Below are 18,233 nucleotides of genomic sequence, written 5' to 3' on the forward strand. Positions count from 1 at the left end.
TAAAACTTGTACCCATCTGACACCATACATACTTATCAGAATATTATGACTATATTCCCTATGCTGTACTCTACATCCCTATGACTATTCTACAACAACCAACTTGTACTTCTTAATCCCTTCACCTTTTTTACCTATTCCCCAATTCCCCTCCCAATTGGCAACCCTCAAAATGTTCTCTATATCTATGAGTCTGTTTCTGTTCTTGTTTATTTTGTTTTTTAGATTCAATTGTTGATAGATATGTATTTATTGCCATTTTGTTCATATTTTTATCCTTTTTTTGTTTCTTCTTCTGTTTAAAGAAGACCCTTTAACATTTGATATAATACTGGTTTGGTGGTGATGAACTCCTTTAGCTTTTTCTTGTCTGAGAAGCTCTTTATCCTTTGATTCTAAATGATAGCTTTGTTGGGTAGAGTAATCTTGGTTGTAGGTCCTTGCTTTTCATCACTTTGAATATTTCTTACCAATCCCTTCTGGTCTGCAAAGTTTCTGTTGAAAAATCAGCTGACAGTCTTATGGGAGCTCCCTTGTAGGTAAGTAACTGCTTTTCTCTCGCTGCTTTTAAGATTCTCTCTTTGTTTTTAACCTTTGGCATTTTAATTATGATGTGTCTTTTTTGGTGTGGGCCTTTTTGGGTTCATCTTGTTTGGGACCTCTCTGTGCTTCCTGGACTTGTATGTCTGTTACCTTCACCAAGTTAGGGAAGTTTTCTGTCATTTTTTCAAATAGGTTTTCAATTTCTTGCTCTTTCTCTTCTCCTTCTGGCACCTTCATGATGTGAATGTTGGTATGCTTGAAGTTTTCCCAGAGGCTCCTTACACTACCCTCATTTGGGATTTTTTTCTTTCAGTATTCTGATTGGGTGTTTTCTGCTTCCTTATCTTCCAATCTCTGACTTGATCCTCTGCTTCATCTACTCTGTTGATTCCCTGTAATGTGTTTATTTTTTTTTTAACAGACTTGATTTTTTAACAGAGTTTTTTGTTTGTTTGTTTTTTATTGATCTTAGAGAAAGGAAAGGAGGGAGAGAGAGTGAGAGAGAGAAAGAAACATTGATGTGAGAGAGAAACATAGATCAGTTGCCTTCCACACACATCCCAACTGGGGATTGAACCCACAAGTTAAGTATGTGCCTTGATTGGGAATCGAACCTGCCACCTTTTGGTGTACCGGATGATGCTCCAACCAACTGAACCACACCGACTAGGGCCCCTGTAATGTATTCATTTCAGTTAATGTAGTCTGCATTTCTGACTGGTTCTTTTTTATGTTTTCTAGTTCTGCTTTTTATGTTTCTTATCTCTTTGTTAAAGTTCTAGCTAAGTTCATCTACTCTTCCCTTAAGTTCATTGAGCATCCTTACAACCAGCGTTTTGAACTCTGCATCTTGTAAATTGCTTGTCTCCATTTTGTTTCATTCTTTTTCTAGAGTTTTGTACTATTCTTTCATTTGGGACACATTTCTTTATCTCCTCATTTTGGCAGCCTCCCTGTGTTTGTTTTTATGTATCAGGTAGAGCTGCTACATCTCCCAGGCTTGGTACAATGGCCTTATAAAGTAGGTGTTTTGTAGGGTCTAGTGGCACAGCCTCCTTGATCACTGAAGCAGGGCACTTGAGTTGCGCCCCCCCCCCCATGTGGGCTGTGTACCCTTTTCTCTTGTAGTTGAGCCTCGATTGCTGTTGGCATGTCAATGGGTGGGATTTACCCTCAGGCTTATCTACTGCAAGGACTGGTTTTGAACACAGAACACTGACCTCTCATCACCATGAAGGATTAGCTGCCCTGGGGCACACCCCACAGAGCAGGACTTACTTCAGTGGGGCTCTGGTGCCTGCTGAGTCCATCTCTTTAGTGTGTTGCTTTTGTAGGTGATGTGTTCTGAATCTTTCCACTGGGTGCATTGGCTCTGGGGCCTCCAGGGAGGTGAAGGCTAAGGTCAGCTGCTGCCCGTGTTCTGCTTGGGGCCACCTGGCATGATCTGTAAAGCAGTCTGCAGGTGGCTGCTACTTGTGCTGGGCTTGGAGGTGCCCAGGCAAGGGCAAGCTGTAAACCAAGGTTAGCTCCTGCTAATGCCAGGACTGGGGCCACTTAGGAAGAGGTATGAGGCACACTGTGGCCAGATAATACTTGTTTGAGAGATTTTAGGAAAATCTGAAGCATGAGCCAACATAGAACATTCATATAGAAAATCCACTGGAAACAACTTGAGTGGGCCTGAAAGTTGGGTGGAACAGGGCCTCAGGTAGTCACCAGGGTGGGGCAAATAGTGATAGCTAGGTTGATGGAGACTTAAATATGGCACCTGCCTGCTGGCTCTGTTCGGAAGGACTCATCAAAGAAACAATGGCCTCTGCTAGCACTTATCTCTGGAAGAAAGCTGCCCCTCCAGCTCTTGCCCTGATGCCAAACAATTCCATTCCTTCCCATATGTTTCTGGTGCTTTTAAAGTTGCTGCCCCAGCACTGGAGCTTTGAGGGAGAGTCCAAGGCATGGGCCTTTTGAGAGGAACTGCCTGGCATTCCAGCAGACCTACTTCTCCTCAGCCTCAATCCCTGCTGATTTTTAGAGCCAGAAGTTATAGGGACTTCTCTGCCTGGCATTGGAAACCCAGGCTGGGGGCCCTAATGTGAGGTCCCTGAGAGGATACTTCTGCACCCAAGATATCACTCCTGATTTTTATCCGCCACAGGTGGGTGTAGGACCAGCTCCTTCCACATTGCCACCCCTCCTGCCAGTCTTCATGTAGTTTCTTCTTTAATTCCCTAGTTGTAGGACCCCCATTCAGCCATTTTAGATGGTTCTGAATAATGGTGTTTTGTAGTTTAATTGTAATTTTGATGTGGTTGTGCGAGGAGGCGAGTACTGCATTTACCTACGCCACCATCTTCACTGGAAGCCTCATAGGAAATTCTTACACATTAAGTAATCTTTTATTTTATTTTGAGTTTAGCCATTTTTTGTCAGTTTTATCATTACTGCCTCTTTTTTTAAATTGTTAATTGCATATCTTTAATTTTAAAGAAGTATCTCTTCTATTGTGTGTTCGACTGTTACAATTTTTCCTAGATAGCAGTAGCTGAATTTGGCACAGAATTATAATTTATCAATTTTTTGGAGGTAATATGATTTATAGACAGAGCTTTCATTTTTTTGCCTATACTTTTTTTGGCTTTTTATTCCTGTTTTTTTAAAAGATACATTTTTATTGATTTTTTTTTAGAGAGAGACAGAGGGGGAGAGAGAAACCTCAGTGTGAGAGAGACACATTGATTGGCTGCCTCCTGCACTCCCCCAGTTGGGTTTCAAGCTTGCAACCTGGGCATGTGCCCTGACTGGGAATCGAACTGGGACCTCTCAGTCTATAGGACAATGCTCAGTCCACTGAGCCACGCTGGCTGGGCCTGTTTTTGTTTTTTTTTTAATCAAATGATGCTATAATTCCAAACTAGTTGAGAATATGTAATTTAGTAGAATGACTTGCCTAGAAATGTTTTTGGTCACATAATTTTTTTATCTGGAAAAGATTGGATTGCAAAACTTTTAAATTTCTTTTGTTAAGGATAATTGGAACCTTACCAGTATATTACGGATCTTTTCAACAGTAATCCCATTTTATATTTTTAAAGCACACTAAATATATTGAGCATATATTTATTCTTCTTTCTTTTTTTTATTTTGTATTCTCACCTGAGGACTTTTGTATTTGTCTTTAGATAGAGCGAGAGGGAGAGAAGGGAGGAAGAGAGAGAAACATCGATGTGAGAGAGACACATAGATTGGTTGCCACCCACACAACCCCAACCAGGGCCAGGGATAAACTGCAACCAAGGTACGTGCCCTTAGCGGGAACAGACCCGGGAATCTCTGGTCCGGAAGCCGATGCTCTAATTGCTGAGCCAAACCTGCCAGGGCTCTTCTTTCTTTTTAATGTGGTAGGAGAGAGTTTGCATTCCATCGCTTCTTACTGTTTTAAAAAAAAATTTTTTTTCATTGATTTTTTTTTAGAGAGAGGAAAGGAGAGAGAGATAGAAACATCTATGTGAGAGACAAACATCTATCAGCTCCCTCCTGCACTCCTCCCACTGGGACCGAGCCCGAAACCCAGGCATGTGCCCTGACCGGGAATCCAACTGGGACATCTCAGTCCATGGGACGATGCTCAGTCCACTGAGCCACATCAGCTGGGCTCATTCTTATTTCTTTAGTGCTTCACTATATGGCCTTTGGCCTTTGGCCCCATGCTATTTTTACATCATTGGACATACGTATGTTAATTTATTTACTAGTGAGGTAATTTAATTTGTACTTGTGCTAAAGTTTTTTATTTCTTTTTTAATAGTTGTGTGGAATTCGACTTGAATGTAAACAATATAGTTGGAATAAGAAACACATTCCTTCTCAGAACTTATGCATACCGTAAGTTTTTGTTGATTTCCAAATAATTGTCAACTTTTATGTTTATTCGTAATTCTTTTTTTCTTTATAAAGATATTTGTAGTAAGTAGTGGCATCTCTTTAATTGTGTTTATGTGTAATGTTTTATTATATGTAAAATATGTTGCTTCACTAAAATTATATACTACCAGAGTTAAAGGTCAATAAAATGAATTTTAACAGTAGCTTTTATAAAGGTAACTAAGGTATGCTTTAGAAATAAGGTGCATTATGGTGAACAGTGTTTAATACACAGGGAGATGGTGGTCTTCTTACTGGCATGGAGTTGGTCTTTTTATTGGCATGGAGTTGGGAAATGATGTAAATGTTCAAAGAAACTCTAATGTCTTCTTACCATTTTTAAGTTTTAATTTTACTTTCAGTTGAAAATCGAGTTCGTCCGTTAGTACTGGTGATTAAGAAGTGGGCAAGTCACCATGAGATAAATGATGCCAGTCGTGGTACTTTAAACAGCTATAGTCTTGTATTGATGGTTTTGCACTACTTACAAAGTAAGTATTATGGAGTTTCCCCAAATTTTAAAACAGAAATGCAGTTAAACTTTACAATGGTGTCTTCTCTATTGACCCTACCTTCAAATAGCATTGCTTTAAAATTTTCTTTCTAAGATCCATTAGACCATATTTTCTGTTTTGTTGCTTTGAACAATTGTTTTGCAAATGTTACACCCTGGAAAGCATTGAAAAGAAGTTTCATTGTGTTTTTATCTTTTTGACAGTTTTCTATATTCACTTTGGTATTCAAAGAACTTTCACCACTGTATTGTGGAACCATTTTCTTGAGACAGATGAATGTTCAGAAGGCCTATAAAAATAAGCTCACATACCATTCATAATGTTTTTTATTTTTCACTTGAGATAGGAATTAAATGATTTTCTTGTTTGTCAAAGAAGCTTTTATTTCCTGTGAGCTGGCATGCAGATAGGGTGAAAAACTTGATGTAATAAGAGACTATTTACCAGGTTGTCCAGGATCTGATCTGTTTTGGTTAATGATATTGCCATAGTTTAGAAAGCAGTGTTGTAATATTTACATTCATATCCTTTGATTCAATGGTTCCATTTCTAGGAATCTATCGTAATGTAATAATCAGGGATGCTTACATGGATTTATTTATAAGGCTTTTCTTTATGGTGCTTGTTGAAATAGTAAAAGATTAGAAACAATCTAAGTTTTTAGAAATGGGGATGATTAAATTAATTATAGTATATACCAAAGTGAAATTTACACAGCCACTAAAAATCATGATTTTTCAGATGTTTAATGATATAAGAAAGTGTTTAGGGTACAATAAGTCATGTACAACAGGACACTAATTTTATTTAAAAAATAGTAACTCTATTTGAGTTCATGTATATATTCATATGTATAATATATTGAAAAGATATGTGCCCAAAATGTATCAGGTTATTTATGGACAGTAGGATTTGTTTCCTTTATATGTGACTATAATTGTAGATGTTTTATAATATATACTAAATAAGAGTGTGTGTGTGTTTGTATATATCTATATCTACATATTTTTTTAATCCTCACCTGAGGATATTTTTTCATTGATTTTCAGATAGAGTGGGAGGAAGAAGGGAGGGAGGAGAGAGAGAAAGAAATATCGATGTGAGAGAGACACATTGGTTGTCTCCCGCATAATCCCAACCAGGGGTGGGTATCAAACAGCAATTGAGGTACGTGCCCTTGACCGGAATCGAAACCGCCACTCTTTGGTCTGCGGGCCTACGCTCTAACCACGGAGCCAAACTAAGAATATATTTTTATTTGAATGATAAATTCAAATTTTTTTTTTGACTTGGTGAGAAAATAGTTAAATGGGTCAAAGTTTTATGGATCAGTTATTAGAAAGGTTAATCTTTCTCTTTGTAGTAAAAAAATTTCAAGCTAATTATAATACATGTATTTTTATTGCTGACCAGTCTTAGAGATACATTAGTTTGATGACTGATTTGCTCCTCTAATAGGATTTGAAACATATAATGTTGGCTGTTTTATTTTTTTGGTTCATGCCCCTAGCCGCTAGGGCCCAGCGGGAACTGAACCCAGGACTCTCTGGTCCGCAGGCTGATACTGCAACCGCTGAGCCAAACCAGCCAGGGCTGATGTTGGCTGTTTTAGATACTACTTTACATATCACTAACCATTTTTTTTGTCCAATTTGCAGTTCAGTCTGAAACATGAATTACTTTTAATGCTATTTTTGGTGAACTCTGTCCAGTTCACATTTATTAAAACTTGAACAGATTAGAAATATTTCTTATAAAATATAAATAATAATATGACATAAACCTCATATACCACCACCACAGTAGTCTGTTCATAATTTTTTAATTTTAGTTGTGATTTAAAAATTGACTAAAGCATTTAACATGCTTGAACATCCCTATATGCCCTATTTCTGTGTACTTAATTTGTTACACTAGAAATTTTAATTTGATTGCCTTCTTTAGAAAAATGTACTTTAATCACAGATGCCCCAAGGGTGGTTTTATAAGGAAGTTGAAAATTCAAACATTAGTATATTACTAGTGTAATGAAATTATGTTAAAATTTGGTTTAGATTTTGTTAAACATATTTTATTTTTGACAGAGTTGTCCCATTTACTGAGATGGTTTGTAATTAATGACTCATCAGCCATTTCTAGGTTCTAGCTCTTTGTTAAAGGACATCAGTGTATTGATTTGTGGGAGCCTGATCAGAAAGCTCTCATATTACTGCAAAGTAAAATATTGTAGATTAGCTCTACTTGAGTTGTTATGTACCACTCTCATACTGCAATAATAAGCTTTTGTTTTATCTTACTTTGCTTTTGAGAGAGAGAAATTGAAACGATCAAAGTACAAAATTTTGAAGTACGAATACGTGTTACAGCCAGATTCTTCCAGAATGTATGTTGCTTTGAAGTAAAATAAACATTTGAAAAACTACTAATTTGAGAATATAATCAGGATAGTGTTAGTAGATAACTGCTACAGTACACTAATTGCTTCTATCATGACCACTGTTTTTAAATCTGTATGTTTGTCAGACAGGATTTACTCAATTATATTTCTGTCCCCAGAAGCTTCCAAATTGCTTAGTTCTAAAGGTTCTTTGTCTATTAAAAGGCCTTAAACTAGTGGTTAGTATTTGTATTAATCTCCTAGCATTCTAATTATAATTCTAGAATGAGATGAACTTTAAAAAAATATTCTCTGTAACCTTTTCTTCATCCTCTTTTAAATTACAATTTTAATTTATTAGGATATTTGGTAGGAAAGGAGTTCAGGTTTTTAATTAAGCAAATTAATTTCTAATAAGGTTTTCCTATTTAACTTCTATATTATAACAAAAATTAATAGAAAGCTATTAAAATGTTATACAAATATAAAGATTTTTAGAATTAAAGTGATGAGGGCTTGAGTTTACTTGTAGGGTCGTCTAGAATTTTGAGTATTTGAATGCCTCTGGGAAAAAAATGTATCTTTATTTTTCAAGAGTGGTTCTGGTAAGTAATGAGTGAGTTTTTATCCTCTCACACACACTGAACATTCCAGACTATCATGGTATTTCATTTTATTCCAATTTTCAACTTGGAAATGAAGCACGATACAGGAGGAAAATTTCAATACTATGTAGTAGAAATTTGTACATTTATAATCGTAGTTGGAGACTACGATTGGTCATGATTGATTATATATACGTTAATATATTCCAGAAACCATGTTACAATGTTTTTGCTAAATAACCAGTTAAAAGTGAATTCAAGATTATTACTGAATTTATTTAATTATTACAATATATTTTTAATTCTTAAATTATCATAGTTTATCATATGGTACTAATATTGATCTTTAATTTTAAAGAAATCTTGAAAATGCATTTGTGTCTTAACATAATTAAGACATTATATATTAGTTATTTATTGTGAATATTGGGAACTTTGCCTTTAATGTCATTTCCTGTATAATGATGTGAAATTATTGTTAATGCATTTCTTGAGGTTGGATTTGGGTAAAGCTATTGAAGGGTGAAGAGTGACAATTAAAAATACAGTAACATATGAAGATAATGATTCCTTTGTATGAAATTTTATTTATAGAAGATTGGTTCAGATCTCCTGATTTAGAGTTCTAAAATTTGCTGAAGCCTTCTTTTTTTTTCATCCTCACCCGAGGACATTTTTCCATTTTTTGTTCAGATAGAGTGGGAAGGAGAGAGAGAAAGAGAGAAACATCGACGTGAAAGGGACACATTGAGTGGCTGCCTCCTACACAACCCAACCAGGGCCGGGGACAAACTGCAACCGAGGTACGTGCCCTTAGTGGGAACTGAACCCTGGTCTCTCTGGACTGCAGGCTGACTCTCTAACCGCTGAGCCAAACCAGCCAGGGCTGAAGCCTTCATTTTAAAAAATTAATGAAGTTGAAGATTTTTCTCAGTTTCTTTTCTTCTGCAGTAGATCAGTTTCCAGAAATTATCGTTTGACTGTATTAAAAAAATGTTTTGATAACTACATTCATATTAACAATGTCCATTTAATATCTGTAGAACAGTTCTTGTCTTGCTTATTTTGTGTGTGTGTCTGATGTTGGACCAAATGATCTGTGTCTATTTATTAATGGCCTATTATTCTAAAACCACATAAGGAACATTAGTTTACATTAAAATATACACAGTTTATTAACAAACCTTAAATTGTCAACTTAGATATATTTTGAATTAAAAGTTTTAGGAATCAGAATTAACTTCACAAAATCTATGGAAACTGTTGACTTGTAGCAGAAACCCTTATAGATTCATACCTGAGGGTCTTATCTGACAAATTACTGCTTTGTAAAATGAATTACGTGAATCACGGAAGCTTTAAACTTTTTTTTTTATAGCCCTACCTGAACCCATCCTTCCATCCATCCAAAAAATTTACCCAGTAAGTGTTTCTTATAAATTATTATAATACATATTATGACAAGTGTATGTGGGACTATTTATTATACTTAGTATTAATGTGAATATAAAAGTAGTAATAGTTATGTAACCTTCTAAGTATTGATAACATTTTCTCTGTAGGCTGAGGCATTGGCCAGTAGGACATCAAAAATGTTTCATGTACTTTCTTTGAAGACTGATAATTTATTTGGTTATTGGCAGGCAATCTAGTCATTTTTGTTAATGGTGGAATTTTTTGCATGATGCTCATGATTATCACTAATGGGAATTAAATTAGTCTTATTTGATCTCATTCCAGTTTTCTTCGTGCTAATTTAAAATATAGTTTTACAGCATTTTTCGTTAACTCAGATGTTTTTCAGTCCAATGTATGTATACTTTGAAAGCAGTGGGAAAAAATTGAGAAATTGAACAATTGTATATTCATTGTATCTTTCATTTGATCTTGTTAAGTAATGCAGCAAAAGAGGTAACATTAGTACTCTAGCCTTGTGTGCATAATATTAAGAATCCTGCTGAAACTATTTGGAAATACTCAAGAAATGAAGTATACCTACTAGAAAAAGTTTAGTATGTATTCACTTTGAATTTAGAGAAACCTAAGTAATGTATATATTCACAGTATAGGTGAATACTTTTATTTCTTCTTCAGTTTTTTTGTGTTCTTTCTGGAATTCTCTGTTTCCTTTTTTGTAGTCTATCATTTTTGTTTTCCTCCATAGTCAGCCTTGTTCCTGGTTTTATTTGGAATAATATTTAAGCTACTTGTTTGACCAACCTACTGAAACCACATAATTTTTACCTGTTATTTTCATAAACTTATTAAATGGTCATATTACAAAGAAAAATATAATATCTAGCTTGAGTGGTCAGTATTCAAAGAACTTACTTATTTTGTATATATCATAAAATATAAATATACTTGACATGGAAACTAAATTAAATATTTAATCCTTGATAATTAAGAAGAACTGATGTTCTTATTTTTGAACATCAGTTATTATAATACACATTCAGTGTGCTGGGTTTACTGTAATAGAGTTTTGCTATAGTGGGGACCTCCTAGTTTGTGGTGGATCATCACTAGAAAACACATTTAACAAGAACCTTTTGGAATTTGGATATCTTATTTTCCTCCTTTAAGAAACCAAATTCTGCTATTATGAAGAACCATTGTAATAAATTTCCAGTAGTACCTAGGGCCAGTGTGTTTTTAAACATAAAAAATACAACAGCCTTTAACTGAACACCTTTGGAAAGACAAATTAAAAAATTTTGGTGAAATTTTTTAAAAATGACAATAAAACTATTATTTTAAAGTTGACATTACTTAAGTTTTAAAAAGCACCAGGAAATTAATTTTGAAATAATGCATTGCATGTTCTTAGACATAACCATACTGCATTATTGTATAAATAAATGTACAGTTAAAATAATAATGATGCCTGGCATATACTAAATAACAATTATTTGGGTAATGCTATTGCTGCTGTGCTTTGCATATATTGTAACAACCCAATGAGTACTATTATTTTCATTATATTAAAGATGAAGAAGCTAAACCTTTGCAAAGCTAGGCAACTTCATGTAACTAATAGAAGAGCAAGGTTTCAGACCTAGGTCATCTGACTCCAATGCTCATGCTCTTAACCACCTTATTGTAGTACTTATACTTTATGTTGAATACTTATATTGATTTCAAAACTTTAAAAATCTCACTAAAACCTGATATAATGTAAAGGAAATTTAGTAATTCGTCTTCAACATTACCAGCTTGGTGGTGACCTGCATACAACTAAGAAAGCTCGGTAAAACTTCAATATATTATTTAGTTCTTTATCTGTTCAGGCAAAACTCTACTTAAGTATTCCATATTAGTTATTCTTTAATTTGAGACCTTCCTCAACATTTATAGGATCTAATAATTCATATATTAGAAAATTATGCAACTTAAATTCTTTGTTTGCCTGGAGATGGAAAACAGTCATCTTTTATTTAAACTACACATTGTTTTTTAGGAAATGTTACCAAGTAAAAGTTTAGCCAGTCTAATTTATTCCAGAAAGCCCTTACTTATCCAGATTTCAGACTTTGAAGATAAAGAAATTATGGCACAGCTTCAGAAAAATAATGGAATATGGCAAAATATATGTTTGCCATTCTTGGTGGGCAGTTGTATTGGCAAAACAGTGAAACTTTTCAGATGTTTTTTAAGGGATTGCCTTTAATTTTGTTTTCTTGGCATTATTGAAGAGAAATGGAAAATAGGTGTCTTTAAAAATATCAGCATTTAAATATCAATTAGAATTGAGTCTTTACACATTTGGTTATAAGAAGTCCAAAATAAGATATAACCTTTAAAAAGTAATTAAAATGTCTTTCCAATAAAAAAAAAAGAACAATAAAAAAATTTTTTTTTAAAGTTTTTTCTACATTAAAAAAATGCAACAGTAGTAAATATCAGTAATCCAAAAATAGATGTTTTACCCTGGCCAGATAGCTCAGTTGGTTAGAACATTGTCTTGATATGCCAAGGTTGTGGGTTTGATCCTTGGTTAGGGCACATATGAGAATCAACCAATGAATGCATGAATAAGTGAAATAACAAAATAATCTCTCTCTCTCTCCCCCTCTCTCCCCCCCTCTCTCCCCCCTCCCTTCCCCCTCCCCCTCTCTAAAATCAATCAATAAAATAAAATGAATAGATGTTATATTGTATTAGTTAACTTGTTTTTCTACGAATTTAGGTTGTACTTTTAAGGTTGCTTTTTTTCTTTTAGCTCTTTATGTGCTTTCTAATATGTTAGCTTAAATTCTACCTACTCCCATCATATATCCAAAGTAGCATATATTATTCTTTTTTGTTGTTTTTAATCCTCACCTGAGGATTCATTTATTTATTTTATTTTTTAGAGTGGAAGGAAGGGAGGGAAGAGGAGAGAGAGAGAGAGAAAGAAACATCGACCTGCATGTGCTTGAGATAGAACCTATAACCCAGATATGTGCCCTTGATTGGGAATCGAACCTGAGACCCTTTGCTCAGGCTGGTGCTCTAACCGCTGATCAACTGCCCAAGGCATAACTTCAGTTTTAGTTTCACAATTGTTGATATTTTTCTTTAAATTATTGAACGTAATACAAGTTTTAAAGGAAGTTCAAACAGTTTTAAATTTTAGGTAAGAAAATAACTTTCATTTTAGCATCAGTTCATAAATTTCATGCTTACTATGCTAAGTGCTACAAATCAAAATTAGTAAGTAGCTTTCAGAGCAAAAGGTATGACCCACTTTTTCTTTTCCTTGTCATTTGAACTTGTTATACCATTTTCTTTAATTTGCCAGAAAATAATATTTAAAGTTTACAATTTTAAATAATGTCCTAAGTCCAGTTTTACATATAACAAGTAAGAGACAAAAGGTGGTAGAGGCAGTATACCTGCTCTTCCTTCTGCCTTTACTCTTTATTGTAAATTGAGGCTTCTTTCCTACTCTCCCTAGTCTAAGAGAAAATATACCCACTTGTAATACTAAATATGTTAGAAGTATAAGAGGAAGTCTTAAGTTTAGGAGTGCCAGCTTTATGAATTGTGGTTGGAGTAGAATTTATCTTCTGAGAGAATCCCTTTCTGGTAGTTAAAAATTATGGATAGAATTATACATAATGGGGTTGAGGAGAGGGGATTTTTAAATTTTTTGCTTCTTTGGTTTTTACTGATGGTGTTTGGAGGCTACTGTTAAATAGATGCAATATAATATTTCTCTATTACAGCGCAGTTATGTTGGAGTTATTTAGACATAACTAATTGAATTGATATCAGTAAATCCAAGGTTGATTTGAATTGGAAACCTTAAGTGTAGTTGTCCTCTGCTGACTTAACCAATTGCTTTTTGAAAAAAATCTATTTCTACTTTGATGGCAAAGGGGAATATAGAAAACCCTTCTTGAGGGCACTGTGCAAACTACCTTAGAAAGATTATTTTCTAACATACAGATATATATTACTTGAAGCTCTATAGTTCATTTAGTGTATTTTAGAGCCAGAACATGCTGCTATTAGAGAAAAGAATAAGTACCAGTTAATCTTTCTAAGAAGTATGTTGTTTGGTCCTGGATTGCAAGCAAATGATAACCTCCTTTATGAATATTGTAGTGAAAAGTTGCTGAAGCCCGGCCGGTGTGGTTCAGTGGTTGAACATCGACCCCATGCACCAAGAGGTCGCCTGTTTGATTCCTGGTCAGGGCACATGCCCAGGTTGTGGGCCAAATCCCAGTGGGTGGCATGCAGGAGGCAGCCAGTCGATGTTCTCTCTCTTTGATGTTTCTCTCTCTGTCTCTCCTTCTCCCTTCCTATCTCTAAAAATGAATAAGGGGGAAAAAAAGTTTGATGAATATTGCTTGCTGGTATATTTCCTATCTTTTTTCTCTTCCCTGCCCTCTTTGTCATTTCAAGTTCAATTCAGGTTGGACTTATTCCTCTAAGATACAGAATAATACAAAGTACAAAAACAAAATGTTTAACATTGGTATAGGTACAGTTTATATATTAAAGTTATTTTCATGGCCTTTGAGAGAAATTTTAACTGGCAGTTAGAAAGAGCTGTTACCTTGTCTTTGATATAGACTTCATAAAGTACAACTGCCCCTTGTGGAAATAAGAAGTAGATACATTTGTAAAGAAACGTGTATTATTGGATGGAATTTTGACATGTACAGCGAGGTTTTATTTTATGACTTAGAAAGTCTCTGCTACCATTGGTTGCTATATCTCTGCCAAGGATTAGACTATTTTAGTTTTTCAGGTACTTCTGGCCTACTCCAAACACTGGTGAAAGCTTAAGTGTAAGAAAATCTTCAAATTTCCAAAATGCCAACATAAAAAAATTTCTTTCTCTCTTCTTCAAAGTGCTTTAGATCAGGATTTATAAAGTTTTTAGTGTGTGTTTTAAATGGCTTTACATTTTTCCCTTTTTCTCCCCCTGACAGGAATCTTTTAGTCCTGCTATACAGCTGCACCTTGTACATCAAGTTCCATGTAATGTTCCTCCTTACCTCTCAAAGAATGAATCAAATCTTGGGGACCTCTTACTGGGCTTTCTTAAATATTATGCTACAGAATTTGAGTAAGTGAAACTTCAGATTGCATTTATTCATTTGTATGAGTGAAGGCTACAGATTTGGTCAAGAAGTTATATTTGTCAATTTCAGTGCTGTAGACTTGTCCAGAAATGTGTAGTTTATCAAATTTAATATCTGAAGATTAATGATTAGAAACTAAGGAGATTTCATATTCCTAGCTAATAAAAATTATAGTTCAGTAAGCCCCAGTTTTAGTTTATTGCGGTAATGATCCCATTTTATGTTTAGCTGTCTCTTTTCATAGTAGGGCCTGAGTAGGTTTGTGTTGATCCTATGTAGTTACTATATTAATTTGGAACCTCTGATTTTTAGATACTGAATATTTGTAGTAACAAACATAGCTAAGACAAATTTAGAAAAAGATTTACTTAATACTTGATATCTGAATTTAATTGTATTATATGATATACAAATCAAGGAATACTCCTTTTCCTTTTTTTTTTCTTTAAGGGGGATGTGGAAATATGAAAGATTAAAGTGTGTAATCATACTGGACATAACTGAAAGTTCTTATGGAAGTTCTTAGTTCATAGAATGTGATTAGGGGTTGTTTGCAGCTCTTCTGATCAATTTAGAAAAGCTTGGAGGAGGAGGAGAAAGGACTTAGGAGTTATACAAAGTTAGAGAAGTATAGTGATTACAGAGTCCCACTCTGAAGAAGTTTGGAGAGAGGATAATAATAGTAATAGTAATAATTGCTTTTACTAGGTGGGATAAACTGTTCTAAATGGATAATATGTATCATCTCATTCAATTTACATTATAACCATATATGATGGTGTTATATAGTATACCATTCTGAAACCAGTGAGGCATATAGGTTAAGAAACTTGCGCTAAGATTACACACCTTGTAAGGGGAGTATTTCAGATAATTTTGACTGCATAATTCACACTCTTCTTTTACTGAGGCTGCTGGAACCCCAGGCCTCTTTTTTTTCTTTATTGACTTTTAGAGAGAGAGAAAGGGAGATGGGGAGAGAGATAGAAACATCGATGAGATAGACATCGTTTGGCCACCTCCTGCATGCCCCCCACTGGGGATTGGACCCACAACCTGGGCATGTGCCCTGACCAAGTATCGAACTCATGACCTCTTGGTGCATGGTTTGACACTGAACTACTGAATCAGGCACAATTCACACTCTTAACTATGATATTTAACCACAATGTTGATATTGTCTTATCTGCTATGATGGTAGCTTTAAAGAAAATTGACTTATGTAAGATGATTTGAAACATAGGGCATGAAAGATTAAATGTTATTTAAATTTCTTAAAGTAAAGCTTATACTAGACTGTTTGTACCCATTTCGTTTATAATTGTGTCTCCAGTACCTAGCTCAATGCCAGATAGTGGGTACATGACAAATAATTATTATAAATAAATAGTTGTGAAGCAGAAAGTAAGATTATGGACATGATTCAAAGATCCTTAAGGTGACTAAAATTACTGAATTAGGTTAAGAAAAGGAGTAGGAAAAGTGCTGGAGAAAAATAGTTTAGTAAGAAAATGACCTGAATATAAGTCCAGGCAACAAGGATAAAAAGGAAGGAGGCTTAATTTATATAAAGATGAGGAAAGATTTAAGACTATATGAAACATGGGACCTGAGAAACTGTAAAGGTTATTCTGGAGTTCAGATATTGCAATAACAATAGCTAATGTTTAGTAAGTATTTTTTTACCTAGTGTCCTTAGAGTATGCTCAGTGAGTCCCATGTATCATCTCTTTTAATCCTCCAAATAACCCCTTGTCCAGTTTAGGGAATTTGTAAATTTGCCTGTGGCAATACAGCAGATTGTGAGAGAACTGGGATTCAAATTCAGATTTGACTACAAAACCAGTGTCGATTGTTAGACTATATTGGCATCGTCTGTTGTGTCATATAAATTAAGTATTGGGAGAAGTTTATATAGAGGGAAAAGGATTTATAGGAGAATGTTATATTTCTGCCATGTATAGTTTAGGATTAAAGCACCTACATACAAACACCTTGAAAACACCACTTTGTCGGACTGAAATAAGATGGTAGATGTGCAGGTTTGTGTGTTAATTTTGCATTAGCAGTAACTAGCTTGCTTTGTCAAATGTTACTGGCTGGGATGCTGGTGCTTGAAGGAGGTTTTGAACTTTTGCATTTGTTATCACTCCGATACATGATTTAGGAGCCATCTTCCCCTACTCTTTCATCATATAATGCATTTGTCAAGTGCACTATTGTTTCACACCAGATATTTTCGGAAATTTAGTTGTAGGGAGCACAGCCAAGAATGTAGTCATGGTAATGAACTAGGTGCTATGCAAAAATCTGACAGCTCTTAGAAATGTTTGTAAGGGTTTCTTCTGAACTTTGAAATAGTCAATTAAAAAATTCTCTATACCTGAAGACGTATAATTGCTTTTTAAGAGATGTTTGAGTATACAGTATAAATGTTGCAGAAATTTTATATGGCCATTTGAAAATTACTAAGATTGTCTTACCTACTTCACTCATAGCTTTCTCTAAACCTTGTCGCTGAAAATTCTCACAGTGAACAGACTTCTAAAACTACCTGGGAACAAGGAATGGACAAAATAGGAGAGAGAAAGGATCAGATGGCTCAGGAAATCTTTTTAAAAATAGTCCGAATGTAATAATTTTGTATTTTAGCAAAACAAAAAAAATTAAGTTCTAAATATTCCAGACTATAGATAGTGGAGAGTCTGTGAACCTTCAAAAGTACCTATTTTATAATCCTCTTTATTTCCTGGATGCCTAATCACATGTCATTATTGCTAGTCTATCTGTTGAATTAAAAATACATACCTATGACCCAGCCAGTGTGGCTCAGTGGTTGAGCATCGACTCATGTACCAGGAGGTTGCTAGTTGGATTCCTGGTCAGGGCATATGCCCAGGTTGTGGGCTCTGTCCCTAGCAGGGGATGTGCAGGAGGCAGCCAATCAATGTTGATGTTTCTCTCTCATTAATGTATCTATCTCTCTCCCTCTCCCTACCTCTCTATCTAAAATCAAGAAAGAAAATAAATAAGTAAATAAAAATACATACCTATAGCCCTGGCCAGTTTGGCTCAGCGGTTAGAGCGTTGGCCCGTGGACCAGAGAATCCTGGGTTCGGTTGCTGTTAAGGGCACATACCTCGGTTGCAGTTTGTCCCCGGCTCCATTTTGGGTCATGTGGGTGGCAGTCAGTCCATGTGTCTACATCAATGTTTCTCTCTCTCTCTCTTCCTCCCTCTCTCCCTCCCACTCTATCTGAAGATAAATGCAAAAACATCCTCAGATGAGGATTTAAAAAAAAAAGCATAACTACATACTTAAACACATACATTTTTTTAAAAAACTGAATTTACAAAGGCCCAATTTTTTTTTTTTTTTCCTCACCCGAGGACATTTTTCCATTTTTTGTACAGACAGAGTGGGAGGGAGAGAGAGGAAGAGACAGAGAGGGAAACATCGATGTGAAAGGGACACATCGAGTGGCTGCCACCCACACGACCAACCAGGGCTGGGGACAAACTGCAACCGAGTTACATGCCCTTAGCGGGAACCGAATCCGGGTCTCTCCAGACCGCAGGCGGACGCTCTAACCGCTGAGCCAAACCGGCCAGGGCCAAAGGCCCAATTTTTTAAAATCTCTTTTTTGGTTCTGCCTTTTTCACTCTCATTTAATCAGTAAATCATTGAGTGCCCA

At 35.1% G+C, this 18,233-nt stretch overlaps 2 protein-coding genes across 5 annotated transcripts in view; one reads left to right on the top strand and one right to left on the bottom strand.

The window, feature by feature from the left end:
- Positions 1-18,233, bottom strand: part of MTX3 (metaxin 3) — a 760,898-nt gene that overhangs the window by 472,430 nt on the left and 270,235 nt on the right. The window lies entirely within an intron of this gene.
- The window catches only part of TENT2 (terminal nucleotidyltransferase 2), a 57,493-nt gene that overhangs the window by 25,863 nt on the left and 13,397 nt on the right, over positions 1-18,233 (top strand). For 2 of the 4 annotated variants that reach the window (XM_036279093.1, XM_036279089.1), the window contains exons 9-12: positions 4,349-4,425; positions 4,809-4,955; positions 9,340-9,383; positions 14,387-14,523. In XM_036279093.1, coding sequence (XP_036134986.1) covers positions 4,349-4,425; positions 4,809-4,955; positions 9,340-9,383; positions 14,387-14,523 — 405 coding nt within the window. The remainder of the gene's footprint in view (positions 1-4,348; positions 4,426-4,808; positions 4,956-9,339; positions 9,384-14,386; positions 14,524-18,233) is intronic. The other 2 variants (XM_036279090.1, XM_036279092.1) reach the window with 1 other exon arrangement.

The sequence above is a fragment of the Molossus molossus genome, unplaced genomic scaffold (assembly GCF_014108415.1).
Source record: "Molossus molossus isolate mMolMol1 unplaced genomic scaffold, mMolMol1.p scaffold_m16_p_3, whole genome shotgun sequence".
NCBI lineage: Eukaryota > Metazoa > Chordata > Mammalia > Chiroptera > Molossidae > Molossus > Molossus molossus.